Genomic DNA, 20,935 nt, shown 5'->3' with positions numbered 1-20,935 from the left:
GGTCTTGGTGCTCTGGCCAGGTGTCAGGCCTCTGTCTCTGAGGTGGGAGAGCCGAGTTCAAGACATTGGTCCACCAGAGACCTCCCAGCTCCACGTAATATCAGATGGCGAAAATCTCCCTGAGATCTCTATCTCAAAGCCAAGACCCAGCTCCACTCAATGACCAGCAACCTATGATGCTGGACACCCTATGCCAAACAACTAGCAAGACAGGAACACAACACCACCCATTAGCAGAGAGGCTGTCTAAAATCATAATAAGGTCACAGACACTGCAAACACACCACTGGACATGGACCTGCCCACCAGAAAGACAAGATCCAGCCTCATCCACCAGAACACAGGTACTAGTCCCCTCCACCACGAAGCCTACACAACCCACTGAACCAACCTTAAACACTAAGGGCAGACACAAAAAACAATGGGAACTACAAACCTGTAACCTGCGAAAAGGAGACCCCAAACACAGTAAGTTAAGCAAAATGAGAAGACAGAGAAACACACAGCAGTTGAAGGAGCAAGGTAAAAACCCACCAGACCAGACAAGTGAAGAGGAAATAGGCAGTCTACCTGAAAAAGAATTCAGAATAATAATAGTAAAGATGATCCAAAATCTTGGAAATAGAAGGGAGAAAACACAAGAAACATTTAACAAGGACTTAGAAGAACAAAAGAGCAAACAAACGATGAACAACACAATAAATGAAATTTTAAAATCTCTAGAAGGAATCAATAGCAGAATAACTGAGGCAGAAGAACGGGTAAGTGACCTGGAAGATAAAATAGTGGAAATAACTACTGCAGAGCAGAATAAAGAAAAAAGAATGAAAAGAACTGAGGACAGTCTCAGAGACCTCTGGGACAACATTCAATGCACCAACATTCGAATTATAGTGATCCCAGAAGAAGAAGAGAAAAAGGGACTGAGAAAATATTTGAAGACGTTACAGTTGAAAACTACCCCAATATGGGAAAAGAAATATTTACTCAATTCCTGGAAATGCAGAGAGTCCCATACAGGATAAATCCAAGGAGAAACATGCCAAGATACATGTTAATTAAACTACCAGAAATTAAATACAAAGAAAAAACATTAAAAGCAGCAAGGGAAAAAAAACAAATGACAAACAAGGGAATCCCCATAACATTAAAAGCTGATCTTTCAGGGCTTCCCTGGTGGCGCAGTGGTTGAGAGTCTGCCTGCTGATGCAGGGGACACAGATTCATGCCCCGGTCTGGGAGGATCCCACATGCCGATCCCACATGCCGATCCCACATGCCGCAGAGCGGCTGCGCCCGTGGGCCATGGCTGCTGGGCCTGCGCGTCCGGAGCCTGGGCTCCGCAGCGGGAGAGGCCCCAGCAGTGAGAGGCCCGCGTACCGCCAAAAAAAAAAAAAAAGCTGATCTTTCAGCAGAAACTGCAAGCCTGAAGTGAGTGAGTGGCAGGACATATTTAAAGTGATGAAAGGGAAAAACCTTCAACCAAGATCACTCTACCCAGCAAGGATCTCATTCAGGTTCAACGGAGAAATTAAAAGCTTTACAGCCAAGCAAAAGCTAAGAGAATTCAGCACCACCAAACCAACTCTACAACAAATGCTAAAGGAACTTCTCTAGGCAGGAAACACAAGAGAAGGAAAAGACCTACAATAACAAACCCAAAACAATTAAGAAAATCGTAATAGGAACATACATATTGAAAATTACCTTAAAAGTAAATGGATTAAGTGCTCCAACAAAAAGACATAGACTGGCTGAATGGATACAAAAACAAGACCCATTTACATGCTGCCTACAAGAGACCCACTTCAGACCTAGGGACACATACAGACTGAAAGTGAGGGATGGAAAAAGATATTCCATGCAAACGGAAATCAAAAGAAAGCTGGAGTAGCAATTCTCATATCAGACAAAATAGTCTTTAAAACAAACACTATTACAAGAGACAAAGAAGAACACTACATAATGATCAAGGGATCAATCCAAGAAGATATAACAATTGTAGATATTTATGCACCCAACAAAGGAGCACCTCAATACATAAGGCAAATGCTAACAGCCATAAAAGGGGAAATCAACTGTAACACAATCATAGTAGGGGACTTTAACACCCCACTTTCACCAATGGACAGATGAGATCATCCAAAATGAAAATAAATAAGGAAACAGAAGCTTTAAATGATACATTAAACAAGATAGACTTAACTGATATTTATAGGACTTTCCATCCAAAAACAACAGAATACACTTTCTTCTCAAGTGCTCATGGAACATTCTCCAGGATATACCATACCTTGGGTCACAAATCAAGCCTTGGTAAATTTAAGAAAACTGAAATCGTATCAAGTATCTTTTCTAACCACAATGCTATAAGACTAGATATCAATTACAGGAAAAAATCTGTAAAACATAGAAACACATGGAGGCTAAACAATACACTACTTAATAACCAAGAGATCACTGAGGAAATAAAAAAATACCTAGAAACAAATGACAATGAAAACACGATGACCCAAAACCTATGGGATGCAGCAAAAGCAGTTCTAAGGGGGAAGTTTATAGCAATACAATCCTACCTTAAGAAACAAGAGACATCTCAAATAAACAACCTAACCTTACACCTAAAGCGAGCAGAGAAAGAAGAACAAAAAAACCCCGAAGTTAGCAAAAGGAAAGAAATCATAAAGATCAGATCAGAAATAAATGAAAAAGAAATGAAGGAAACAAAAGCAAAGATCAATAAAACTAAAAGCTGGTTCTTTGAGAATATAAACAAAATTGATAAACCATTAGCCAGACTCATCAAGAAAAAAAGGGAGAAGACTCAAATCAACAGAATCAGAAACGAAAAAGAAGTAACAACTGACACTGCAGAAATAAAAAAGATTGTGAGAGATTACTACAAGCAATTATATGCCAATAAAATGGACAACCTGGAAGAAATGGACAATTTCTTAGAAAAGCACAACCTTCTGAGACTGAACCAGGAAGAAATAGAAAACATAAACAGACCAAGCACAAGCAATGAAACTGAAACCGTGATTAAAAATCTTCCAACAAAAGCCCAGGACCACATGCTTCACAGGCAAATTCTATCAAACATTTAGAGAAGAATTAACACCTATCCTTCTCAAACTCTTCCAAAATATAGCAGAGGGAAGAACACTCCCAAACTCATTCTACAAGGCCACCATCACCCTGATACCAAAAGCAAAGATGTCACAAAGAAAGAAAACTACAGGGCTTCCCTGGTGGCGCAGTGGTTGAGAGTCCACCTGCTGATGCAGGGGATGCGGGTTTGTGTCCCAGCCTGGGAAGATCCCACATGCCGCCGAGCGGCTGGGCCCGTGAGCCATGGCCGCTGGGCTCGTGCGTCCCGAGCCTGTGCTCCACGACGGGAGAGGCCACAACAGTGAGAGGCCCACGTACCGCAAAAAAAAAAACAAAAAACTACAGGCCAATATCACTGATGAACATAGATGCAAAAATCCTTAACAAAATACCAGCAAACAGAATCCAACAGCACATTTAAAGGATCATACACCATGATCAAGTGGGGTTTATCCCAGGAATGTAAGGATTCAATATATACAGATCAATCAATATGATACACCAATATTAACAAATTGAGAATAAAAAACATATGAACGGGCTGCCCTGGTGGCGCAGTGGTTGAGAGTACGCCTGCCGAGGCGGGGGACGCGGGTTCGTGCCCCGGTCCAGGAAGATCCCACGTGCCGCAGAGCGGCTGGGCCCATGGGCCGTGGCCGCTGGGCCTGCGCATCCGGAGCATGTGCTCTGCAACGGGAGAGGCCACAGCAGTGAGGCCTGCGTACCGCAAAAAAACAAACAAAAAACCATATGAACATCTCAGTAGATGCAGAAAAATCTTTCAACAAAATTCAACACCGATTTATGATAAACACCCTCAAGAAAGCAGGCATAGAGGGAACTTATCTCAACATAATAAAGGCCATATATGACAAACCCACAGCCAACATCGTTCTCAAAGGTGAAAAACTAAAACCATTTCCACTAATATCAGGAACAAGACAAGGCTGCCCACTCTCACCACTATTATTCAACATTGTTTTGGAAGTTTTAGCCACAGCAATCAGAGAAGAAAAAGAAATAAAAGGAATCCAAATCAGAAAACAAGAAGTAAAGCTGTCACTGCTTGCAGATGACATGAAACTATACATAGAGAATCCTAAAGATGCTACCAGAAAACTTCTAGCACTAATCAAAGAATTTGGTAAAGTAGCAGGATACAAAATTAATGCACAGAAATCTCTTGCACTCCTATATACTAATGATGAAAAATCTGAAAGTGAAATTAAGGAAACACTCCCATTTACCATTACAAAAACAAGAATAAAACACCTAGGAATAAACCTACCTAAGGAGACAAAAGACCTGTATGCAGAAAACTATAAGACACTGATGAAAGAAATTAAAGATAATACCAACAGACGGATTCAATGCAATCCCTACCAAACTATCACTGGCATTTTTCACAGAACTAGAACAAAAAATTTCACAATTTGTATGGAAACACAAAAGATGCCAAATAGCCAAAGCAATCTTGAGAAAGAGAAACGGAGCTGGAGGAATCAGGCTCCCGGACTTCAGACTATACTACAAAGCTACAGTAATCAAGACAGTATGGTAGTGGCACAAAAACAGAAATATAGTTCAATGGAACAGGAGAGAAAGCCCAGAGATAAACCCACACACATATGGTCACCTTATCTTTGATAAAGGAGACAAGAATATACAATGAAGAAAAGGCAGCCTCTTCAATAAGTGGTGCTGGGAAAACTGGACAGCTACATGGAAAAGAATGAAATTAGAACACTCCCTAACACCATACACAAAAATAAACTCAAAATGGATTAAAGACCTAATGTAAGGCCAGACACTATAAACCTCTTAGAGGAAAACATAGGCACAACACTATGACATAAATCACAGCAAGCTCCTTTTTGACCCAGCTCCTAGAGAAATGGAAATAAAAACAAAAATAAACAAATAGAACCTAATGACACTTAAAAGCTTTTGCACAGCAAAGTAAACCATAAACAAGACCAAAAGACAACCCTCAGAATGGGAGAAAATATTTGCAAATGAAGCAACTGACAAAGGATTAATCTCCAAAATTTACAAGCAGCTCATGCAGCTCAGTATCAAAAAAACAAGCAACCCAATCCAAAAATGGGCAGAAGACCTAAATAGACATTTCGCCAAAGAAGACATACAGATTGCCAACAAACACATGAAAGAATGCTCAACATCATTAATCATTAGAGAAATGCAAGTCAAAACTACAATGAGATATCACCTCACACCAGTCAGAATGGCCATCATCAAAACAATCTACAAACAGGGCTCCCAGGTGGCGCAGCGGTTGAGAGTCTGCCTGCCGATGCAGGGGACATGGGTTCGTGCCCCGGTCCGGGAAGATCCCACATGCCGCAGAGTGGCTAGGCCCGTGAGCCATGGCCGCTGAGCCTGCGCGTCCGGAGCCTGTGCTCCGCAACAGGAGGGGCCACAACAGTGAGAGGCCTGTGTACCGCAAAAAAAAAAAAAAAAAAAATCTACAGGGGCTTCCCTGGTGGCGCAGTGGTTGGGGGTCTGCCTGCCGATGCAGGGGACACGGGTTCGTGCCCCGGTCCGGGAAGATCCCACATGCCGCGGAGCGGCTGGGCCCGTGAGCCATGGCCGCTGGGCCTGCGCGTCCAGAGCCTGTGCTCCGCAGCGGGAGAGGCCACAACGGTGAGAGGCCCGCACACCGCAAAAAAAAAAAAAAAAAAAAAGAAATCTACAAACAATAAATGCTGGAGAGGGTGTGGAGAAAAGGTAACCCTCTTGCACTGCTGGTAGGAATGTAAATAGATACAGCCACTCTGGAGAACAGTAAGGATGTTCCTTAAAAAGCTAAAAATAGAGCTACCATAAGACCCAGCAATCCCACTACTGGGCATATACCCTGAGAAAACCATAATTCAAAAAGTCATGCATCACAATGTTCACTGCAGCTCTATTTACAACAGCCAGGACATAGAAGCAACCTACGTGTCCATCGACAGATGAATGGATAAAGAAGCTGTGGCACATATATACAATGGAATGGAAAAGAAACGAAATTGAGTTATTTGTAGTGAGGTGGATGGACCTAGAGTCTGTCATAGAGAGTGAACTAAGTCAGAAAGGAAAAACAAATACCGTATGCTAACTCATATATATGGAATCTAAAAAAAAAAAAAAAAAAAAAAGGTCATGAAGAACCTAGGGGCAGAACAAGAATAAAGATGCAGACCTACTAGAGAATGAACTTGAGGACACAGGGAGGGGGAAGGGTTAGCTGGGACAAAGTGAGAGAGTGGCATGTACATATATACACTACCAAATGAAAAACAGATAGCTAGTAGGAAGCAGCTGTATAGCACAGTGAGTTCAGCTTGGTGCTTTGTGACCACATAGAGGGGTGGGACAGAGAGGGTGTGAGGGAGGGAGACGCAAGAGGGAAGAGATATGGCGATATACGTTTATGTATAGCTGATTCACTTGGTTATAAAGCAGAAACTAACACACCATTGTAAAGCACTTATACTCCAATAAAGATGTTAAAAAAAAAGTGTATACGGTTCAGAAACTCTTCTCATTTTAACAGTATTATGCCTCTGTAGATCTCATAATGGAAATAAATATTTGCAATGAAAAAAAAGAAATATTTGGTAATTCTGTAAGATATCAGGTTAATTTTTGTAGTCTTCAAAACTTTCCAAGGAATGTGAATTCTTATCAGGTTATAGGTTGACAACGACTGAACCTGGCTGGTTGCAGGGCTCCCCAAAACTTCCAAATGTAAGCCTTTGCCATTAAGCTACTGAAGACTATAGTAAAGAGTGGGCAAAAATAACCTGCACAGAATAGTAACCTATGTAGTTAGCATATACTGACAGGGCTGAGAATACCAAGCATGGTTTTATGACATCTCAAACTTCACACTTTTGTAGGCCATGCCAATAATTCCTCACATACCAGCACTAATGCCCCATTTCTGAGGCACCCTATAATTCCAGTTTCTCTGCTATTTCCAAGGAGGCAGAAGTTGTGATCCTAATTCTAACTCCTACAGAGATAAGGATCCCAAACAAAAATTCCCAGTGTCTGAAGACTTCCCTGTCTTCTTCATAGCAACAGAGAACACATCTCTCTCCTTCTGGGATTCCCTAATGCTGACAACTAAGACATCCCACTAAGAGAAAGTTATTATGATGGCCGTTTTTTCAGAGCCCCAAAATAACTCAAATATAAGACACAGCAAGGTATTTTCATAGGTATTCGAATTTTAGGAGAAATGAAACAATCAGAAGACAAAACAATGGGGGGCAGAGAGATTTTGTGCATTTGAACAAGCAACATACCACTTCAAGACCTAGGCATAGCCATACCATCATCTTTAAAGTTATTATTTTCAAAAACATGTCAAATGTATGTTTAAAAAATCAAAATCCATAACTTCTGAGTAGTCTAAAGCAAGACAAGAATTTTAACAGATAAAACCTATGGAAATTCAAACATCAGTTACAATCTTCCAATGCCATAAATTTTACATAAAATTAAAGAGATTTTCTTATACATTCTTTCATTTATAAGGTTACCCATTAACACTGCTCAATTAAAAATAGCTTGGGACATAAGAAAATTCTGTTTCATAAAGTCTTCATATTCTATTTCTGTCAAGCTAATTACATGACGAACCTGCTGGCCAGAAAAATGAACTGTTATTTTTAAAATGCCAGATAGTCTCCAAATTTCTAATCATGTCCCTTTGCTTTTCGAGATGAGATAATTTATAGAAACAAATCTAATAAAAACATAACTCATTTTTTTAAACGGGTCCTCAGAATAGTTAGAACCACCATCATAATGACCAAGATCTCATTCTTTAAGAAAGTGCTTAAGGATGATAAATGCCATGCATTCAAAGGTGGATGACAGTAACCTCTCACCATTAACTTAGAACTTTGCAATTCTGGCATAAACCTCAGGAACTTATAATAACAATGCGAGTAAAGGCTTTCCTATCCCAGGCTACGCCTCCAAAACAAAGCCCACCACAAAGGAAACATTTTTAAGATTAGACTCCAACAGAGACTTCTGCATTTAGCCCTGAGAGTTAACACTGAGCTAAATTGGCACACTGGTATGGAAAACAGGGTAGAGCCTCACCTCACTCCTTTTGCGAGGATTTATAACTTTTTCCACATCCCCTTACAACCAGTCGCCATCTCTTCCTCCCAAATCGGTACAGGAGAATAGGGAATGTTTGGCTTGCACCTGCCAGATCCTTATCCAGTTCAAAAAGTTGTCATTCTTGCTAGAATAATGTCTCAAAAGTCAAAGACTATGTAATATGTAGTCGGCTTTGTTAGATTATTATTTGTAATCTTTTCCAGGAATATAATAATACGTAAATACTTAAAAAATAAGTGTGACAATATACTTAAAACATTTTATGCCAAAATATTTCTTCCTACATGTCATATGACAGGTGTTGAGGAAAGAAAAAAAGGTACCATTCTATTTAAAGTAATGAAAAGCTTAAGGACTATGCACTGTTTATAGAATACCATAACAAAACAGATGATCTGTAGATATTTCAAATCAACTCTCCATGATGATATTAAATAATTTCCAAAACTTCATATAAACCTTTAAACCTGGATATTTAATTGAGTAAATATTAATTACCTATACAAAAAAATAGGTGTGTTGATTAGAAACTTCCCTTACTGTAACTTTTATATAAAATTATATATAATCAAGTATTTTTAAATTAGTAGGTTATTAAAATTATACTGTTTAGTGAATAAAGTTACAAAAGGATATTTAAAAATATGAACCCATTTTCATCAGAAAAAAATTACACACAATACATACACACCTAGGAAAAAATATGAAATGCTGTTTACCCAACAGAATATAAATAAAAATTGTGAGAAGTAGAAATATTTTTCATGTTCTTTTCTGATAGACATTTTCTTTCTACAATGAACATATATTAAACTATTTTAAAAGCTTATTAATCCATGTATATGAGAACATAAGCTAGAATAAAACTGAAGGTTTCTTTTTTTAGAGACACTGTTTGTACCTACTTATTACTTCTGCAGTCCCAACTTTCTCACTAGAATCTAGGCAAAAAGGTTCAGTGAAAACAAAACAAGGCGGCAGTCCTGGCAGCGTAGAAGGCAGGGAGTGCACGTTCCTACTCTCAACTAAGGGCAGCCTGCACCGCGCACTGACTCAGGGCAGCAAACACAGAAGGGTCTCCCCTGAGAGGTCTGTCAGCTTTTCTGACAGAAGCCTGGATTAATGGTCTCTTGCAGCTCCTGTTTATTAGCAGAAAGTGTCCCCCTGAATACTGTTTAGGCCACTAAAACTCAAAATCTGAAGGTAAGGGAGGGTGGGCAACCCCCCCCCCCCCCCCCCCCCCGCTTCAGTGGGATGGCCCCATCCCTAAAACAAACAGGTGTGAATACAAACATCCTTGGCCTGAGAACAGAGAAACTAAATGAGAAAAATTCACTGATCACCTTCACCGCAGCTATTATTACCACTATCTCTAGCTCTTGAAAAGAAAGTCACTCTGAGTAGAAATTCAGTTCAATCGGTGTTGCTGATAATATTCAGAAAAGAAATCAAGAAATTAGCTTCTATAAAAACAGTCCAGCAAACTCATATCTACACATTTATAAAAGCACTCTCAAGCCCACAGATGAAAAGGAGAGTGATATACATTTGATACTTACAGGCTAACAGAATTATGCTCATTTTCAACGATGAAAAGGAAGGGGTCTTCTGATAAAAAAAAAGGGGTCTTCTGATAAAAAAAAGATTTAACCTTTTCTTATCTTGTATCTCCATAGTAATACGGTATCTTGTACTATAGTAATTGCACTAAGTATTCCACATTGAATAAAAGTTAACAGTATGCCATTGAAAATAATCAACTACAAAGAGCATTCAGAATAAATTTTCATTAAGGTCTGACAGAATTGAAATCTTATGAGTTAAGTTTATTTGTAATTTATTTTATTTTATTGTCTTTGTGCGGACAAAGCACCAAACTATTTATAGTAATAAATAACGCCAGCACCCAATTATACTGGAATCTAAGCACTCAGGGCACATTTTCATCCCCACTTAAAACTAAAGGCAATGAAAATGCAAAATAAACCCATATTAAGATAAATATCCTTCAGGTATCTAAAAAAATTTTAATTCTATCATTTGTGATTTATACATATGATGATGCCATAACTGACTTTTTCTAAAGTTCAAAAGCTGGCTGCCATGTTAAAAAATGCTTTATTGAGAATTCTTAAATTATAACAAAAATGTCAAAATGATACGTTAAATCTATTTAAAAATATTAATCTATTTTATAGCACTTTGCAATATTGCTAACTTCTAATAAAAGAATATAGATTTAATATTTATCAAAGACTCAAACTTTATCAAGAATACTTCAACTACCAGAAAAGGAAAAAAAAAAACATTCCAATAAAACAAACTCCTAATTTCACTAAGAGTATGTACCAAGATCATTCTGTAAAAAGAAAGATTCTTCCGTTCACAGAGTGGTCACCTGATATACAGCAATTTGAGACAATCGCCCATGGTTTGTTTTTCTGTGGAAGAATGAATTGCTGCCAAAGAGGGGAAAGGAGATGGTTTGCCAGTTGGTGCAAAAAAGGAACTGAGCCACTCATCCACACAACAGGCACAGAAATCTCACCATCACTAAGCCAACAAAAGTGGGACCAGCAAAATCTTAGCAACAAGCCTCTTTTCCTATCTTCTATAAAGACTGTCTCAGACTCCACATTACCCTTTTATAATATCTCCTCCTCTTTTCTCCCTCAAGGCTGCCATGCTTTGATATTCATTTCAGCCACGTTTCACCCATATAACCACGGAGAGGGCCATGTTATCTACCCAGCATTAATGTACTTCCAGAAATGCCCTCCCAAACCAAGGGACAAGGAGAGAGGTAGAAGATGAGGGATACTTAATATCATAAGAAATGCTTAAATGTCCATAGTGAAAATAAAAAATATACTTTCTCTAAAAAGCATCCAAATCAGAAAGAAAGAAGTAAAATTGTCACTAATTGCAGAGGAAATGATATTATGTAGAGAAAACCCTAAAGACTCCACCGTAAAACTATTAGAATAAACAAATTTAGTAAAGTTGCAGGATACAAAATCAATATACAAAAATCTGTTGTGTTTCTGTAAACTAACAATGAACTATCAGAAAGAGAAACTAAGAAAATCCTACTTACAATTAAAACAAAAACAATAAAAATTAAAATACCTAGGAATATGTTTTTTTTTTTTTTTTGGCCACACGGTGCAGCATGGTAGTTCCCAGGCCAGGGATGGAACCCATGCCCCCTGCAGTAGGAACATGGAGTCTTAACCACTGGACCACCAGGGAAGTCCCCACCCAGGAATAAATTTAACCAAGGAGGTAAAAGAACTGTATACTGAAAACCATAAGACACTGATTAAAGAAATTGAAGACAAAAATAAATGGAAAAAAATTCTACGTGCATGAATTAAAAGAATATTGCTAAAATGTCCGTATTTCCCAAAGCAATCTGCAGATGCAATGCAATCCCTATCAAAATTCCAACAACATTTTTCACAGAAATAGAACAATCTTAAAATTTATATGGAACCAAAAAAGACCCTGAATTGCCAAAGCAGTCTTGAGAAAGATGAACAAAGCTGGAGGCATAATTTTAAACTATATTACAGGGACTTCCCTGGCGGTCCAGTGGTTAAGACTCCATTCTCCCAATGCAGGGGAACTAAGATCCCACATGCCGCATGGCATGGCCAAAACAAACAAACTATATTACAAAGTAATAATAGTAATCAAAACGGTGAACGTCATTTAAAGAAGACACATGGATCAATGGAACAGAACAGACAGCACAGAAATAAACCCATGCGTATATGGTCAATTACTTTATGACAAAGGATGCAAGAATATACAAGGGGAAAATGACAATCTCTTCAATGTGGTGTTGAGAAAACTGGACAGCCACATGCAACAGAATTAAACTGGACCCCTATCTTACACCATACACAAAAATTAACTCAAAATGATTAAAGACTTGAATGTAAGACCTGAAACCGTAAAACTCCTAGAAGAAAACATAAGCAGTACATGCCTTGACATCAGTCTTTGAGATGATTTTTTTTTTTTAACTTGATCCCCAAAGCAAAAATAAACAAGTGGGACTACAACAAACTAAAAAGCTCTGCACAGCAAAGAAAACCGTCAACAAAATTAAAAGCCAACCTAGCAAGTGGGAGAAAATACTTGTAAATCATATACCTAATAAGGGGTAATATCCAAAATATATAAAGAACTCATACAAGTCAATACCAAAAAAAAAACACACACACAAAAGAAAAAAAAAACCCAAAACACCAATTCATTAAAAAAAAATGGGCAGAGGATCTAAACTGATATTTTTCCAAAGAAGACATACAGATGGCCAACAGGTATATGAAAAGGTGCTCACCATCACTAATCTCAGGGAAATGCAAATCAAAACCAAAATGAGATATCACCTCACACCTGTTAGAACGGTTATTATCAAAACAACAAGTATTGGCAGAATGTGGAGAAAAGGAACCCTTGTACACGTTGGTGGGACTGTAAATTGGTGCAGTCCAGATGTAGAGAACAAACGTATGGACACGAAAGGGGGAAAGCCGCGGCGGGGGGGGGGGTCGGGGAGTGGTGTGATGAACTGGGCAATTGGGATTGACATGTACACACTGTTGTGTATAAAACTGATGACTAATAAGAACCTGCTGTATAAAAAAAATAAAATTTAATTTAAAAATTAAAAAAAAACTACTGACTTGTATGTATGTTATAAACGGGAGAATTTTATGGTATGTAAATTGTATCTCAATAAAGCTGGTTAAAAGTTTTTTCCTTAAAATAAATAAATAAATTGGTGCAGTCACTATTTAAAACTATGAAAGTCTCACAAAAAATTTAAAATAGAATTATCATATGATACAGCAACTCCACTCCTGGGTATTTATACGAAGAAAATGAAAACACTAATTTGAAAAGATATATGTATCCCCATGTTCACTGCAGCACTGTTTACAACAGCTGAGACAAGGAAGCAACATAAATGTCCATCAATGGATGAACGGATAAAGAAAATGTGGTGTTTATATACAATTGAATATTATTCACCCATAAAAAAGAATGAAATCTTGACATTTGGGACAACATGGGTAGATCTAAAGGGCATAATTTTAGTGAAATAAGTCAGAGAGAGAAAGACAAAAATACTGTATGATCTTACTTGTATGTGGAATCTAAAACAAAACAAAAAAACCGAACTCATAGATACAGAGAACAAATCAGTGGTTGCCAAAGTTGGGGGGAGCGGGGAGATAGGTGAAGGTGGTCAAAGGTACAAACTTCCAGTTATAAAATAATTTCCTGGGGATGTAATGTACAGTAAGGTGACAGTTAATAATACCGTGTTGTCTATCTGAAAGTTGTTAAGAGTTGGTTTTTGTCACAAGGAAAAAAATATGTAACTACGGATGGTGATGAATGTTAACTAGACTTATTGTGGTGATTATTTTGCAATATAAGAAAATCTTCTCAGACAAAAGAAGTGAGCAGGGCTTCCCTGGTGGCACAGTGGTTGAGAGTCTGCCTGCCAATGCAGGGGACCCGAGTTTGAGCCCTGGTCTGGGAGGATCCCACATGCCGCAGAGCAACTGGGCCTGTGAGCCACAACTACTGACCCTGCGCTCCGCAACGGGAGAGGCCGCGACAGTGAGACGCCCACGCACCGCGATGAAGAGTGGCCCCCGCTCGCCGCAACTAGAGAAAGCCCTCGCACAGAAACGAAGACCCAACACAGCCATAAATAAATTAAGTAAAATTTAAAAAATAAGTGAAAATACCGATCCCTTGATTTTTTGGGGGAAGTGTGTGTGTGTGTGTGTGTGTGTGTGTGTGTGTGTGTGTGTACACTCATCTAAGAGCTTACCATGGGCAAAGCACTGTGGGAATTATATGAGTACTCTCATTTCTCATAAAAGCTCCATGAAGTAGACACCATTACTAATGACTCCCTTTTTACAGCAAGGAAACTGAGGTCTGAAGAATGTAAGCTAACAAAGCTAGCATTTGAAGAAGCTGAGTTACGAAACCAGGTGATGTGATTTCGTAGCCCATGCTCTTAAAAGGCATCACACTTACAACATTATTCAAAATACATACACCCTCAAAGGGGCGTGTACTCCGTAGCTTTTTGTGTGAAAGTAAAAGAAAGGTTAGTGGAAAGATATCAGGGAATAAAAGACAAATTGTTTTGGTTGTTACTGTCTTTAAGCCAGGGAAATGTGTAAATGATGGTTAGGAACATAGGCCTGGTTTAAATCCCACCTTTGCCTTAGTCACATGATTAACAGTTTGTTACCTAATCTGTAAGCCCGTTTCCTTCTCTGCAAATGGGAATAATTATACGGATCTCACCTCTTCCTTAAAACTGAGTCCTATTTGTATTAAGATTTTTAAAAATACAAGAGGCTTATTATTTTTTTTAACGTACTTAGTAAAATGCAACTGTTGCTATCACCCAAGTATTAAACATATCTGAAACTACTGATGGACACACCCACTTCTATTCAGAAAAGTTAGCACAGTTTCTAAAAATTGTTCTCATTGTAACTGGAATTAGTTACTTGAGAATGTATCTAAAGAACACTGTTATGTAACCACTTGTCCTAAGAATGACAGAAGACTTTTGAGGAAGTTAGTATGTCAATTATCTAACTGGTTAACAATAACTGAGGTTGGATTATGTATCCAGCTCTTTGCTAAAAACTATAAAGGATGCATGGTCTGACTCCAGGAGTTGATAATCTAATTGTTAAAACAAAAGTATCATACATGAAAGTTAATTAAAAGGAAAGATATTTACGTTTTATGATCCATAAGGGTGACAGAAAAAGATGAGTATAAACTGGAAGATAAACGTTTGGTGAGACCCTGAGCTAGGCTTGAAGGGTAATTAATATTTAGACTGGTAAAGAGAGAGACATTTCTGTTGAAAGATAAGCATGCAAAGTGACAAAAACAAACATGATGCCCAGGGGACAAGTGAAGAGGTAACTCTATTAGGATGATATGGAATAAATTTCAATTGGCACATAGTTTATAAAAGAAGTGGCTTGAAAGTCTGGTTGAGGAGTTTAGACTTGCAATAATAAGCCACTATAACAAAGTTTTTAATACAAATCTTTAAATAATATTTAAATATAGTCACGTTTCCTAAATTAGAAATATTCACAGTCAAAACAAAGTATGCTTTATATTTCATTGAATTTTACTTTTAAAAAACTCCAATGTTAATAGTTTTATATTTAAGAAACTTACAGTTTAGAGGTGAATACTGAAATATCTACAGATAAAGTGAATTTGCTTTGCTTCAAGATAATGAGAGGGGAAAGGTGGGTGACCTTGAGCTGTAACTACTGAAGCTTGATGATAGAGGGAGTGTGTCTTTATACCATTCTGGCCACCATAATTTTACAGGCTTAATATTTTCCATTACAGTGGGTTTTTCTTCTTTTCTTAATCTACTAAATTAGAGTAGTACTGGGAAAAGATCAATATTCACATAGTGATTAACTGTATTCTAATAAACCAAAATTTGTTTTTTGCAACCACTTAAACATGATAAAACACTGACTGAATGAAACAGATTATTAGGGTCTACAAATCAAAGTTTTACAAACCAGGGACTTCCCCGGTGGTCAAGTAAGTGGGTAAGACTCCGCGTTCCCAGTGCGGCTGGGGGTGCTGGGAAAGATCACTGGTCAGGGAACTAGATCCCACGCGCCGCAACGAAGACCCGGCTCGGCCAAAATAAATAAATAATAAATATATATAAATAAACATTTTTTAAGAAAAGCTTTACAAACTAAAAGTTAGTTCAAGAAATTCTGCATCGGCAGGCGGACCCCCAACCACTGCGCCACCAGGGAAGCCCTCACTTTTTAATTTTTTAAAGCATCTTGTTAAGATACTGCGAATCAAACACAAACCCAACACACTATTAAGGAGAAGTTAATAATCTTAAACCACTTTGCTTTGTGGTTTCAGAAATGTAAACTTCTGTGCAGTGACAATGTTAACACTACCCTGTAGCACATATCCCAACACAAGTTACTACCAGCAACACATGGTGTTACCCACCCCCACCCCCTAAAAAGAAGAACGATAGCAGGGACTGATTCAATTTTTATTTCTTCCTGTTACCCACAAACAAGTAGCAATATGACATGCTTCAAAAAAGCAGGCAAAATTAACCCTCTTCAGGGCTTCCCTGGTGGCGCAGTGGTTGAGAGTCCGCCTGCCGATGCAGGGGAAACGGGTTCGTGCCCCGGTCCGGGAAGATCCCACATGCCGCGGAGCGGCTGGGCCCGTGAGCCATGGCCGCTGAGCCTGCGCATCCGGAGCCTGTGCTCCGCAACGGGAGAGGCCACAACAGTGAGAGGCCCGGATACCGCAAAAGAAAAAAAAAAAAAAAAAAAAAAAAAGAAAAAAAAATTAACCCTCTTCAGAAATAGATGACCTCCGCAACAAACTCCTGAACTCTTGCAAAGGAATAATCTGCTTTCACTCTGGCTCAAAGATATTTTATGTAAAAGCAACTTTCTTCTCAGTGTGTATTTCTTGAATTTCACCGATAAAGACAAATATTTATTAAGCCCAGCAATGTATATTACTCATTTAATTATCAATGCAACCTCATCTTACAGATGAAGAAACAGGCTTAGAAAGATTAGGTCCCTTTGTGCAAAGTCCCAGTGATTATGTGTCAGGCAGGATCAGAATCTACATCAATGATACCAAAGTCCATGCTCATAACCACCTCCCTATATTGCCCCCCCCCCCGCATAAAATTAAACTATGGTCTATGGTCAATGGTGTATATTATGGACATAAAGATGCTCACATAACCTGACAAATTTAAAGCAAGCAGCAAATCTTAAAGTAGACTTAGGGAGTGATTATCTTTTTAATAAACTTCTAATTCAAGAGGATATAATTTATAAATAAAAGATTAAGTGATTTTTATTTCTTATTTTACTATATTTCCCATATAGGTTTACAGTGAGAAAATACTGAATCAGTAAGTCAATTTTAGTTTCAAATGAATTTTTCTGATATTGAATGACACCCTCTAAGTTTCACGAAATTTCTTCTGTAAATGAAAGGAAAATTTCCTATTGAAAGAAAAAGTGGTCATTTCATCATCTACAAAGTTAAGGAACAGTAAACAAAAATATTGCTTTTAAATGTTAAAACTAACCAATTAAATCTTGGAGCAAAATGTTTACCATTACAGAGAATCAGAGGTCCTCAGAGGAAACACTGATGAGGCCTCAACACTTCCAAACGGTGAATGAGAACCATCTGGCTAACTCCATTTTCCGAAGTTGTTTGATTTTAGTAACGAGAGTAAAGGCCTTCTTTTGCATTTATGCAAACCTCCCCCTCCTCCCCGCCGCCCCCCCACCATGTTCACGTGAACGGCTAACATTATCTGACGTTTTCTCTCTCCTGGCTCTAGTCTGTTCATACTTACTACATTATTGAAGTAATATACAAAATTCGGACAGATCCAACAATGACAGTCTGGCAAGTTAGTCTGCAAATCATCTTGGCATGCAAACATAAATGGTCAAAACATTTTCCTGTTAGCGGTACAACTCGCCTAAACCTCACCCAAAGAGAAAATGAAGAACTTAATAAAAATGCCCATAGGAAAGTCTCCTTGGGTGTTTTGGAAAAGGGAGGGTGCATCCAAAGTCCCCTGGGAAAATGTAAGGCTTTTTATTTTTCTCCTGTATGCCTAGTCAGTTGGCTGAGCCGTGTGTGTGTGTGTGTGTGTGTGTGTGTGTGTGAAATGACCCTGCTGTGTATGTGTGTGTGTGAAGTGACCCTGCTGTGTGTGTGCGTGTGTGAAGTGACCCTGCTGTGTGTGTGTGTAGGAAGTGACCCTGGTCTGAACCCTCTACTGAGCGCGCGCGCGCGCGCGTGTGTGTGTGTGTGTGTGTGTGTGTGTGTGTGTGTGTGTAGGAAGTGACCCTGGTCTGAACTCTCTGCTGAGCCAGTGAAATGCGGGTGAATTATCGATCCGCCGTGGGAATCAGATCTCTCTAGGTCTTCCCTCCTCTACTACTTGCCAGCAGCAGGAACCGAGCGCCGAAATGCTCTGACTCCAGGACAAATCACTTGGGTCACCTCGGCGACACTGTCCACTCAGACCCCCGCCCTTTTCGCCTGCGAAGCTGACGCAGGTAAGCGCTTTTAATAATCCCCCTGTGACAGACGTACGAGCTACAGGGTTTCACTGCTGTGAAAGAGCCATCCCGAGCGCGCTTCCAACAGAACGAGACCCTCGGCACTGAAGTGCACACGGCTGCAGCCGCATCCCTCACCAAATCCATTCTTCCCAGAGACGCGAGAGCGTCGCACATGGTGGCACTTACAGCACACGCACACGGGCCCGCACCTCTCTCCCGGCTTCTCTTAAGACACATTTGGAGCAACCGCTAACCCACACGGTCACACACGCACCCCTGCCATCCCCACCACCTCCTGCCCCACCGCCCTGCAAAGCTTGCACAACAGCAAAGAAAATGAAGCATGGGGGCCCCCAATCCTGCTCACGGTCTGCCCCCCAAAGTTTCAAGTGCACGCTGCGTGCCCGCAGCCCAAGCCCCCACCGAGGCGGAGAAGAAAGAAAAGGGGCGGGCGCGGGGTTCCGCCGGCAGGCGCCCCGACGGGGTGCGCCTCTGGGGGCCCGGATTTTCCCCCGTCCTCCCCCATCCCCAGCAGGATCCACCGGGCGGAGCCCTCCACGGCCGCCCGGGAACAATGCCCCGGCCCAGACCCCCGCCCCGCCGCCCCCACTCACCACCCAGGTCAGCGCCCCGAGGCCGCCAGCTCCCGCGCCGCTGCCGCCGCCGCCGCCGCCCGCCTTGGCCATGGCGCGCTCCTCCACTCCCGGCCCGAGGCCGCCGCTCCGCCTCCCGCGGGCCGCCCGGCCCCGCCGCTCCGCACCGACCGCGCGCCCGCCGCTCTTCTAGCGGCGCCGCCCCCCGTGCCCCATCGCCGACCCCGGGGCGGACGCCCGGCCGAGCCTGCCGAGGAGGCCTCGCCGTCCGCCGCCCTCAAACTCGAGGCGCGCGGCCGCGGCGCCCGGGCCTGCGCGGCCGCTGAGGAGGCGGCGCCGGAGCAGGAAGCGCGGAGGCCGGCGGTGGGCGGCGGCGCTGCTTCCTCCCCGCCGGGCCGGCCGAGGCCCCAAGCGCGGGCGTCCGGACGCGGCGGGGACGCAGCAGCTCCCTGTCCTTCCTCAGGCTCCGCGGAGGCCGCCCTCGGGGAGCGGAAGCGGGGTCGCCGCCGCCGGCGCCTAAGCCGCTTGTGTCGGCCGCGCCGCAGCCCGACTTCTTCACATCCACTCGCCGAGAGGGACAATAAGCGGAGCCGCCTCGGCCGCGGTCGCCTCCCTCCTGTCCGGCATAACACCGCACACACTCGCACCCCGGGGAGGGCTGGGGTGGCCGGGGGAGGGCGGGAGCGGCGGCCGCCCCGCTGTCACTCACGCCGCGGCGCCCAATCGGCGCCCCGTCGGCCAACCTATCGGCCAATCCCAAATTCCCAAGCCCCCGGAGAGGCGGGACCCGAACGGGAATCGTCATTGCGGGTAGCAACCGAAGGGAAGACTTGGGGTTTTTTGTTTGCGTGTGTGTCTGAGGGTTTTCCGTTTGAAGGCAGAGCAGGGGCTGCAGTCAAGGGTCGTTTGAGGGCGGCAAAGGGAAAAGGTCGACTTGGCCTTGAGTCGATTTTAATCCTCCGAGCGCGCTGTTTACTCTAGCCCTGAGGGCGAAGCCCAGGCCCTTCCTTGCCCGAGGCCGTGGGAGGGGGCGGGGAGGGGGCAGGAAGCAGCCGGGAGCCGCCATCCCAAAGGGAAAGTATTTTTAAAGAGCGGTTGTAAACCGCAGGCGGGACGTTGCAGATCACCGGTGCAAGGAGGGCCCCGTGACCCTGGCCTCCCGAGGCCCCGAGTGGACGCTGCTGTGGAAGAATCCTCTGCTCAGACCTCCCCTCCTCCATCTCCTCCCGCCCTTTCCTCCCCTCACCGCGAAAGAGACCCGGTGTGTTTCAAGAAAACTGCTTTTAAAAAACTTAAATGAAACGGGACGCACAGAGAACGTTCCCGGGAAAGAATGCCGGGTGGGCCGAGGGTTCCGAGTCTACTCTGTTGACCTTCTCTCTTTTCTGAACAGTGAGGACATGTCACTGTCACGTTCCGTTCTCTTCTGTCCAGAACTGTGCCTTCTGTCTCTAAGAGTACGTTTAATTCTTTAATGTCCCAGTGCCCGCACCAAGGAATCATGTCATTCACATCGAAGCTTTCTAAGGAAGAAAATTACTCACACAGCCGCAGCACGGTCTGGCAGAGGAAGATGGCTTGGCTTTGTCCTGCTTTTGGATGGAAATCCATGCCACACTCCGCCATCCTGTACCAGGCTCTGCCGTGGGCTCAAAATAAAACCGGGGCCCCTGATTTCAAGTCACTGATAGCCTGACTTGTGAGACAAGCTAAGAGGGAGTTATCACCAACATGCTTACTTGAGGGCATGAAGTGCCATCAAATCGTTGGGACAAGAGAGCTTTTTAAAAAGATGAAAACCTTATTGCTGCCTCTTAGAAAGGTGTTTTTGTGAACTTCCAACTGTGCATTTCCTCTCAAGGGAAAACAAAAATGTCTCGGGTCACAGCT

The 20,935-nt window shown here is 41.8% G+C and overlaps 1 protein-coding gene across 4 annotated transcripts in view; it reads right to left on the bottom strand.

Moving 5' to 3' along the window:
* Positions 1 to 20,670, bottom strand: part of TOP2B (DNA topoisomerase II beta) — a 68,974-nt gene extending 48,304 nt beyond the window's left edge. Inside the window, exon 1 of one of the 4 annotated variants that reach the window (XM_032629584.1) lies at positions 20,590 to 20,670. Coding sequence is in view for 3 of the 4 variants with exons in the window: in XM_032629583.1 (XP_032485474.1) it covers positions 19,067 to 19,138 (72 nt within the window). In the remaining variant the exon portion in view is untranslated. Of the gene's footprint in view, positions 1 to 19,066; positions 19,695 to 20,589 lie in introns of those variants that run through there. The other 3 variants (XM_032629583.1, XM_032629581.1, XM_032629582.1) reach the window with 3 other exon arrangements.
* Between the last annotated feature and the right edge of the window lie 265 nt (positions 20,671 to 20,935).

This window comes from Phocoena sinus, chromosome 4 (assembly GCF_008692025.1).
Source record: "Phocoena sinus isolate mPhoSin1 chromosome 4, mPhoSin1.pri, whole genome shotgun sequence".
Classification (NCBI taxonomy): Eukaryota; Metazoa; Chordata; class Mammalia; order Artiodactyla; family Phocoenidae; genus Phocoena; species Phocoena sinus.
Note: the sequence above shows the minus strand (reverse complement) of the source record. Positions and strands in the feature narration are given on the sequence as shown.